The 10,579-nt window shown below is 42.2% G+C and overlaps 1 protein-coding gene across 1 annotated transcript in view; it reads left to right on the top strand.

Annotated features, from left to right (window-relative positions):
- Nucleotides 1-4,090: 4,090 nt before the first annotated feature.
- The window catches only part of dntt (deoxynucleotidyltransferase, terminal), a 67,514-nt gene continuing 61,025 nt past the window's right edge, over nt 4,091-10,579 (top strand). Inside the window, exons 1-2 of the mRNA XM_067474244.1 lie at nt 4,091-4,327; nt 9,189-9,363. Coding sequence (XP_067330345.1) covers nt 4,134-4,327; nt 9,189-9,363 — 369 coding nt within the window. The 5' untranslated portion in view covers nt 4,091-4,133. The remainder of the gene's footprint in view (nt 4,328-9,188; nt 9,364-10,579) is intronic.

The raw sequence follows: 10,579 nt of genomic DNA, 5'->3' as shown, positions 1-10,579 counted from the left end.
GCACAGTTATTTTTATGCGCTATTGAGTCAAGAGACAACTGTTTTTTTTTTTTTTTGTAGGTCAATGTAGAAGTCAGCATCTCCCTGGTTCCCTGAACAAATAGTCAACCAGACTTCTCCATCCTCACAGGTCAACGCCAGTTTTATGACTTTTCAAGCCTAAATAGAGGCAACAGAAGCACAATTTACCGTCAGGCTATAAACAAACAGCATCACACTCATGCAACTTCAATGTTACCACCACAAATCTTTGAAAGTGCACTTTGATTTTTTTTAGCTTATTTTTTTTTTGCCCTATTGTGACCTTAGACAGCTAGTGATCATGGGTAATAAACTCGACAAAGCTACTAAGGCAAACGTGTCCAACGTTATGTTGGACCTTATTTCAAGCATTTAACCAGAACACATTAAAAAAAAAACCATAGATGAAGGAGCTCATTCCTACAACACTCTCATCTGACACTTTTCGTAAAGATTCCACAAATAGCAGCAACATGTTAATTAACGTGGATCAGGCCAGGTGATTTGATGGTGTCTGATGCGATGCCTCCTCTGAGTCTCTGCATGTGTTTCCCCCAAAGTGCTGAACTATTCCATTAAGGCATAAAGTGAGTGTGGAGACGAAAAGCAGCCTTTGTGGGCTGAAACTGTGTTTGTGGATTTGTTGTTAAACTACAGAATCATCGTTTTTCTAAATGGGCAATTACAATTAGGCCCTACTTTATTTTTCTACATTTTCCAATTATTTCTAGTAATAGCGTGCATGTGTTTGATCCTCTCATTACCTAAAAGCAAATTGAAAACTCCCTAGATAATGAACACAACCTCAGCAACACACTTCCCTTAACACAGGCAAATTAATGAAGAAGCATATCCAATAAAACAAAAGGAAACCATTAACTCTTTTTAAAGTCACTTTGTTTTGTTGGTGGGGCTTTTCTTGGAAACAGCCTTTTACTAGGTTAGGAAGCATCCGGAACCTGAAAAATTCATGATACAAAACAAAGTTTTCAGCAAGAAAACCGGATAATAAGCCGATGGTTTTTCTTTTTGTTTTCATGCTGTGCTGGATATTGACCTCAAACTTTTTGACACAGTGTTGGAACCAACACAAGAGAGTGATGTTAAGAAAAACAGTTTGCACCAACCAGTAGGTTATCAAGCATTTATCTATCTACACTGTACCATTTAACTACAACCCCAATTCCAAATAAGTTGGGACGATGTGTACAACCTAAATAAAAACAGAGTGCAAGGATTTGCAAATCTCCTCAACCCAAATTTTATTCAGAATAGAACATAAACAACATATCAGACGATGAAACTGAAATATTTTACCATTTAATGGAAAATATCATGTCATTTTGAATTAGATGGCAGCAACACATTTCAAAAGTTGGAACAGGGGGGTGTTTACCATTGTGTAGCATCCCCCTCTTCTTTTAACAACCATCTGTAAATGTCTGGGAAGTGAGGAGACCGGTTGCTGGAGTTTTAGGAGAGGAATGTTGTCCCGTTCTGATGCAGGACTCTAAGCGGCTCAACAGTCCTGGGCCTTTGTTGTCTGATTTTTTTGTTTTATGATGCGTTAAATGTGTTCTATTGGTAAACGTTCTGGACTCCAGGCAGGTCAGTTCAGCACCCAGACTCCTCTCCTGCGAAGCCATGCTGTTGTGATTGATGCTGTATGTGGTTTAGCCTTGTCTTGCTGAAATATACAAAGTCTCTATCCCCGAGACGTTGACTGGATGGGAGCATATGTTGCTCTAAATCCTCTATGTACTTTTCAGCATTGATGGAGCCTTTCCAGATGTGTAAGCTGCCCACACCAGAGGCACTAATGCCCCCCCCCCCATACAGTACCATCAGAGATTCAGGTTTTTGAACTGATAACAAGCTGGATGGACCCTCTCCTCTTTAGTCCGCAGGACATGACGTTCATGGTTTCTAAAACAAATTGAGCGACACATTTTGAATGCAATATGTCGCAGATTGGTGAACCTCTGCCCATTTTTACATTGAAGAGGCTCTGCCTCTCTGAAATGCTCCTTTTATACCCAGGCATGTTACTGACCTTGTGGTGTCAAATGCTCCTCCATTTGTTTTTGATTTGCAGCATTTTTCAGCCTTTTGTAGCCACTGTTCCAACTTTTGCTGTCATCGAATATAAAATGAGCTACTATTTTCATTATGTGTAAAATGTCTCAGTTTCAACATTTGATATGTGGTTTATGTTCTATTGTGAATAAAATATGACTGATTTTTAAATCCTTGCATTCTGCTTGTATGTTTTACACATCCTTCCAACTTTATTGGAATTGGAGTCTTCATTTCCCGTTTTCCCTTCTGCAATAATCATTTTTATTTAGATGAACCATTATGTGAATTTACAGTATAATTTGAAAAGGATTTGAGCTGACTGTGCAGCTGCCATCAGATTTACAAATTTATTAGAGCATCATTTATCATGGGTACAACTGCAAACTGTCAAAAGAAAGTAAGCTGACAATACTTTCTCAGCACCAAAAAGCCAACATTCGAGCTTGAGCATTTAAATATTTTTTTTCAGGTGGTGGACAGGGCTACTTTTAATGTTGTGGTGTATAAACTACAATATTTCTCTCTAAAATATGAAATGTTTCGGGTTTGACTATATTATTTATCTGAGTTTGTCACATTGCCGCCTTATTGTCCCTTTAAAACTCAATCTCCACAATTATCAGCCAATTTTATCATGCGCCTTCAGAGCTACTGAGGAAACTTAGATGGGAAATTGGAGTCACTGCACCTCCGGTGATTGCTGCTGGCAGCGTGGAGCCATTTGTCTTAGTAGCGTTTGAATTTCATCAGTCTCAGATTGGACGGAGGCCAGCACCCTCATACACGGCTGAGTGATTGGAGGGTAAATCGTCAAACAATTAGTCGCGTCTGCCCTGTGACACCTGTTAACCCTCCGAACTCCATGCTAATGAGAGTGGTGTAATCATTTCTATCTAGCAGACAGAGGCGAGGTGAGACCTATTAAAGGGAAGAAATGTACAAAGGCTTTGGTAATTAGATGCAGACCTAAAGCCTTTAATGATGTTTTTCCCCTTCGCCTAAATCAACAAATCATTGCTATTTGGTTGACTGAAGCCGACGCGTTATTGTAGATAATTGCAGCAAAGTGACATTTAAACCTTTTCTTTCACATCGTCGACTGTTGTAGCCGAGAAATCAAAATAACAAGAGGCGACAGCTAATGCTGTAATTACCTCTTTGGAAACCAAAGGCATTGATTGAGTTAAACAGATTAAGTCCTTTTTCTGCTCGTATTCTGACCACTGCACATGCAGCTCTTTTCCCATGGTAAATGTTCCTATTCATCATCGGCGTTCATATACACTACCTGTGTGTGTGTGTGTGTGTGTGTGTGTGTGTGTGTGTGTGTGTGTGTGTGTGCAAAGGCCGTGTATGAGCGTGTGGGATCTCGGGGGAAATGCCCACAAAAGCTCGGATTTTAGAAAGTGAGCTAATTAAAGTGTCGGAGCAGATGGTGCAGACTCCAGGTCCAGGCACAATAAGACCTTGAGTGGCAAGACTCACCGGACATGGCAGGACAGCTGTGAGGGGTCTGTGGGGTGACCAGTATTCAGGCCCCTCCCAGGAGGGAGGCCTTACTCCAACCAAAAGAGTGGAATTTCAACTGCATGAGAACTTTTTAACAATGAACTGGATCAGACTGTGTTTACATCCTCCTATACATTCATTTGTGTTCAGAACACGCTTTACTGGAGGCAAATAATGTGATGCCAACATGGTGTTTTGATCTTGTCCTCTCTAACATCCTCAATCATTCGATCTTGGCAGGTGTTTTTTGGTAAACACCAAATCCTCAGCACCTGTTGCCAAAAGCTCTTCCTGTCTGCCACCTCTCACCAGCTCTGCTCCAACTGAAACACTACAGCACAGTTGGGCAAAGAAAAAAAACAGCCAAATAAACAAGTGTGGCTTTGCCAAAGTAGGTGTTTTCCTGGTTGAAAATTACGCAGAGCACAACAGGAGGCAAAAAAAAAAAAAAAAAAAAAAAAAGCTCACAAAAGGAGAAATTCCTAGAGGTTCAGAAATAGTGTGGATGGCTCATCTCACACAAAATGTTCCACATTCCCATTGTGCCTCGTGTGAGGAAAAGGTCCAGACCAGCGGAAGCCGGCGTTGCCAGGTGTGAGGAGGTGAAGTTTGAGGATGTCAGACTGTACCTGGTGGAGAGGAAAATGGGCAGCAGCAGGAGAAGCTTCCTGACCCAGCTGGCGCGGTCAAAGGGCTTTATTGTCGACGACATCCTAAGGTTGGAAAAAGCTTGCCATTTTATTGTTCAGTGACTTAGCAGGGCAACTAAAAGCTTTTCTGAATGTGAAGCTCTTTTTTTTTTTTTTTTAGCATTTTCTTATATAACAGCCAGCATCATTTAACCTTGTGTTGGCTTTTAAGGCCTTTATAATGCAAAATGTAAGGTCACAGAACTTGGGAAAAGCCCGTTTGAGTGTGGTGGTACAATCTAGCAGCCTGGCCAATAAATACAATACAAACTTTAAATGGTTTAGATAAAAATAAATTCTTAAAGTATCTGTACATTTGCGAAAAAAAAAGGCAAATCCAGCTGTTAAGACAAGGGTCAAGGTTCTGTTAAAAGGAATAGTTCCCCAGAGAGATGGTGCCACTTTCATAAAAACTTCTCTCGCTCTCTCTTTTTCTTTTAAGAAGTTAAGGTCCAATTAGATAATTAGAGAACCACTATTGTCTCATGAATTCTTAATGAAAAAGAGTTAGTGCATCCATCCTGCCTCTGCTGCACCTTAGTGGATTTCCCTCCCGAGCCATAACTCACTGCTTCTACATAAATGCGTTTAGGAACAAGGGGAAGAAATTGGCCAACCCAGCTACAGCTTGTTGGCAGAAAACTAAAAGCACTGGGAAAAAAAAAAACAAAAAAAAGGTAACCGAGCCCACACAAACTTTTTTAATTAGTTTGGTGAAAGTTTTTTTCTTAAAGTTTCACTTAAGCAAAGGATGTTTTCTGAGCTTGTACCTCGCGACGATGAATCATCTATTGTGCCGTAATTATGGAAGCAGTTTTCCTTCTTCACGTTTTTTCTCTCTAATTGAAAGTTCTTTTAAATCTTAAGTCCTACGCTTGACATCTGCAATGCTTCACAGTGAGCTTCCTTTGAGCCGAGTCCTACAGTTCATATCACCTCCCATTTTTTTTAAACGCAGACTTTGTTATCAGAGCTAAGCAGCCTAAACTGTCACTTTGATCTCCCTTTGTGAGTATGCGTGTGTGTACGTGTGTGTGTGTGTGTGTGTGTTCCACTGTTTTCTTTATAAGAGCTAATTACTTTCGTTTTTCCAATTTAAAGTTCCTAAAGGCAAAAAAAAAAAGAAATGTCAATGGAATTAACATGTGATTTAGGTGCAATTCGTAGTCAAAAACAGGTCCTGTTGTGTCTAGTTGAGCCAACGTGTGTGTGTGTGTGTGTTTAAATGCATGTCAAAGTGTGCTTGCCAGCCGTGCACCAGCTTGGCCATGGCAGCATTCCCAGAAACACAGCTTGAGCACTCCTACGGTTACACTTGGCTTGATACAATTGTTTGAAACCAACGACAGGAAGTAGAGCGTGGCTGCCTCAAACTGACATTCATTTTCTGAGCCGACAAAACTGATATCAGCTGCAGTTTGATAGCAACACCTCCCATATCTAGTCATACACAAGTTATAGGCACACTGCCTTGAGCATATGCCACACACACTGGGAATGGATTCCTCTGTGTATAAAAGAATGGGCTCGTGCACACACACACACACACACACACATGCACGAACGCACAAAACACACACACACACACACGTACACACACACACACACCAGCATCTCCTTGTCCCTTTTTTTCAAGTTGGATGCACATGAACATGGTTCCACATATTGACATGTTTGCCCTGGCTGATTGATGAGTTGCAATAAATGCTCTTTTATGGATGGCACACACACACACACACACACACACACACACACAGAGGTCATTTATGTCAAGATCAAGAAGTTTTTGGTTTTGTGCACGGTAATCATGAAGTTTAGAATATTAAACAGTAAAAACTCCACCATACTGTAGTTTGGGGTATTAAAGACTGAATTTCCACTTGAATTTGCAGTTTAATATTATATCAAACTCTTCCAAAACTTAACTTCATTGTGACCACATTAACAGTAAACACTGTTTTACACAGTAAAAAAGCTCCAAGCGACTGGTAAAGCCAGATTTTCACTGGGATGCAGCTCACAAATTACAGCTACTCTGACTTTCAGTAATGTAAAGTGAAGCACCACGTTAAACTCTATGTGGACAAAATAAAATGCACATTTGGTGTCGTGAGAAACTGTGTGCAGCATTGTATCAAAAAGCAATTCATTTGTCTCAGACTCGGATGTTCTCCCAGCTGACTCCACTGGGTTCACAGTATCCTGGAAAAATATAAAGACAGGAAAGTCGAGCCAGAAAGTCTAGCTCACCCCAGCTTCTTGACTTTTTAACTTTAAACTTACAATAAAAATCTTCTGAAGTGATGTTTTCCATTGATTATTATGATCTTTTGCTAAAAACTGAGACTAAATCTAACATCAACCTTATGAGTTGATGATTCACGCGAAAGACGCCAGAACAAAGGAAAATCAGCGTTAGTTTGGAGGCTGCCAGATACCTCTGGACACACGGACGTACACCGTGTTTAATCCACTCCTTCTACTTTTACTCTTGTGTTCTGCGATGTGGACACCAAATGTTCATGAAGAATATTTCATCCTACTGCGGCTGGAAAGCTCATGGTTTCAACATGCCAGGTCTGCTGTGGCCTCAAAAAGTCACTGGTCATTACACATGGGAGCAATTCCTGACCCAAGTCACTTTTTACATTTATTTGTTCTGCTTCAGTTCATGTAATTCGTGAGCGTGACCATATGTGTCTCAGTGAAGATTTCTGTGAAGGCCAAACGGATCAAACCTTGGTGTATGAATCTGTTGTGGACATGGTTGGTCTTTAATCTGCCTGTTGGAAGGGATGGGCGGGTACAGCAGCTGCTGGCAGGAGCCCGGCAGAGAGAGGGTTCTCCATATCCAGGCCCATTGACATTAGCTCACCCTTGTGTCTGCGCTCAGAGTCCCACTGATTGTGGGAAGTACGTCTCACGTCTCGCGTATTTGCTCATTTGCTGCTTTACATTCTGTGGGGCTACACAGTTAGACATGGATCCAAATCCAGGAGCTGGATCAAATCAAGGTAAACATGGCGCGAAGACAGAGTTTGTTTTTTTTTCCTCCCATCTTCGATCGTGCAACTCGTCCGCTTGTGAATTTAGAAGGAAATCAACCCAAGAGCCAAATCTCTATTACTGTGGTTAGACAGCTGTGAACTTAAGCTTTTTGAGATAATAGCTTTGTCCCTTGGATCCCTCACATCTGTCTGTTTCAGAGGTCCTTATTGATCTACGTCTTTGGAAGGGGCAGAGTTTTCTTTTTTTTTTAAAGTGGACCTTTGGTGGCTTGACTGATACGCTGAGCAGATAGAGGATTAGTTTCGCCAGTGATCTGGCCAATTAAGCCTCTGTCTGAACTCTACCGGGACCTCCCTAAAGGAGACTTTCCACCAATTTACTCACGCTAGGAGAGGAAGAGGAGGAGTGTGCTGAGGGTAATTATGCACGGCTGGACGCCCTGATTGGGTACGGTAGTTAGACTCTGTGGCAGGAAGCGAGAGAAGGGGAGGAGGCTGTGATATAAAGTCTGTGGAGAAAGTCTCTGCAGAGCTGTAGGAGGCACTGGTTGAATGAGTTCGGCTATCAAAGAGGGCAGGGAGGCACTGAGGGTCTGCACTGATTGTTGTTCACCCAGTGTTGATCCCCAAGCAGCATGAGCGAGAGCATGATGCTGAGATCTGAGCTGCATTTCAAAAGCTTCACTTGAACCTTCTCCACTTTCTGACGGCTGCTGAGACCAACAAAGCAAAATTCTTTTGGTTAAATCGAGCAGAAAAGGAACATTTTCAATCAAGCAATTCGAGGCTCGCTGGGAATCCTACTAATCCAGAGATGTGGTATCAAGGCGTTTGCGTGCTTATGTTTTATATTAGAAGAAATGTAATTACTCACAAGTCCTGAAATTGTACAGTGGTTTCTCAGACATGTTCATACTATAAATGATTGGTTGTGCAAGAAAACACTGGTTTGTGGTTTTTTCTATGCTCTTCTTGATGGTTTGAAGTGGCAATTTAGGTTTGGTGTTGTCGTCAGTCCGATCGGATCAATCCAATCCCACACTGCCCTTTCCGTCCATTATCTGTAACCGCTTATTCTGAGCTCATGAGGAATTGGGGCCTCACAGTCACACTCTAGTGTGGGAAGTGGGGTCCACCCTGGACCGGCCTGCAGGCCAGTGTCTTTCAAATTGAAGTTTTGGTTTCCTTCCTCCCTCTGGATGTTTAAATTGACCACTCGTGCTTGGTGTGTTTGCCAACAGAATGAATATTTAGTTTGATGTTGTACTATACTATTTGTCTTCATACAGTTCAACAAATTCATTGCACAACTCACTGTGGTAAGATGGACGTTTTAGATTAAAACAGGAAGCCTGAGGAAGAGATAAGCTGCAGACCAACCTGGTGTTTATTTCAACCCACAGAGATCATACCGTGACATGACTGAGGACCTCAGATGGCAGAAAGTCCTGGAAGCAGCAGCACCTTCTAGTGTTGACCGGCAGCCCTTTTCAAAGCTGCCACAGCTCCCACCTACTTATTATCTGTAACTGCTTATCCTGCTCAGGCTCGGGGGGGGGGGGGGGGGGGGGGGGGGGGGGGAGGGTGCTGGAGCCCATTCCACCTTTTTAAAACAAATGTGATGAACATCATTCATCACATTCAGTTTGCATTAATCCTGCCGTCACTACCTAATCAACACTTGGTGCATCTGTGAACCTTTGAATGATGTTCAGGAAAAAAACAACAACCCACATTTAGTCTGTCAGAATACAATGAAATCGACCCTGTATGATGCCCTGCAGGTCTAATCAAACCTGGCAAGAAAAGGCAAGTGTCTTGTTAACAGATCAATCGAAACCATCTATCTTCTCACAGATTTATTTGATTTCTCCTTCCACAGCGACGTGGTCACTCATGTTGTATCAGAGGACAGTGAGGCGTCGTCGGTGTGGACGTGGCTAAAGGAGTCAGTCCTGAAGAACCTATCCAACGTACAAGTACTGGACATCAGCTGGTTCACTGACAGCATGAGAGAGGGGAGACCCGTTGCCGTGGAGACCAGACACCTTATTCAGGTGTGTATGTGTGTCACAAACCCGAAAACCGGACTCAAATGTCCAGATAAATATAGGCTTAGCACTAGAACAGGAAGCTTTGGCTGTGTCAAACAAAACAAAAGCAGTACTGGATGATTTAAATTATTTAAAAGGTTTTAACCCACATCATCAACTGTCTACGAAGCTTCTTCCTCTTCCCTCAAATCTGTAATGTCACTCCGCTGAGAGTGAGGACACATCTAACTTCCTAACTCTGTCTCAGCTCGTATTACCACACTTCACCTTGCCAACAGCAACAGAAACATCCCCCGTGTGGCGTGGGAGCATCAAATGAGCCCATCCGCTGGACGTCAGGGCTCAGAGCGGCCCACTACCTGAAAAAAACAGACACGCAGACACACAAATATTTTCCCCTGTAGATGCCACAGTGAGGCCTGGGCGGCATATGGATCCAAAATAAAGAAATATGTTGTCTCCTTTTTCCTCCCACGGTGGAGAGGGAAAAAAAACCCTTGACTCCTGAAGTTATCGTTTGCCAGGCTTCATCTACTTTTTCCGCTGAACAGCTTGCGACAGCATCAGTGGTCACAATGACATTTGCCGTGGGTTCGTTATTTTATTTCTTTATTTATTTTGCCGTCATGTAAAACACCCTCAAAATGCTTCTTGCTCCAGCACCGTGTGCTGAGTGTGGCGCGCCTCTAGTCTGCTGCATCATTAAGTGACAAAGCTAATGATGCCACGCTGACATTTATTGACCCATCTCCCCAAGTGATCATGAATCCACTTCTCTGCTTGCTTTGTGATGCATTTCCTCTCTGAAACCAACAATGTAATGCGCAGTGGCATTTATCTGTGCGCCTTTTTTTTTTTTTACATGAGCAATAAATACATTTGAGGAACAAGCATGTAGAGACAAAAAATTGCCACATTTGCCTGCAGCCCCTGTTGAAAATGCAATGAGTCGCACTGTCCTAAATAATCTGCAGCAAATCAGGAAAGAATTTGAAGCATTAAACCCACTGAAATGCGATATTTTCCATTACTTCATGGCTTGCAGAGAGACTTGTTTAAATTGAAGAAGAGGTAAAAAAGTAAGAATGTGATACTTGAAAGGAGCCAAAATGGTAACGATTTTACAGGAATTAGAATTTAAATCCAGCTTGTGTCTACCTGCACCACACAGTTGGGACATCAGTGGGCCCAGCATCACAGGACTGTGTTTATCCCAAGA

Source organism: Channa argus, chromosome 1, assembly GCF_033026475.1.
Source record: "Channa argus isolate prfri chromosome 1, Channa argus male v1.0, whole genome shotgun sequence".
Lineage (NCBI taxonomy): Eukaryota > Metazoa > Chordata > Actinopteri > Anabantiformes > Channidae > Channa > Channa argus.
Note: the sequence above shows the minus strand (reverse complement) of the source record. Positions and strands in the feature narration are given on the sequence as shown.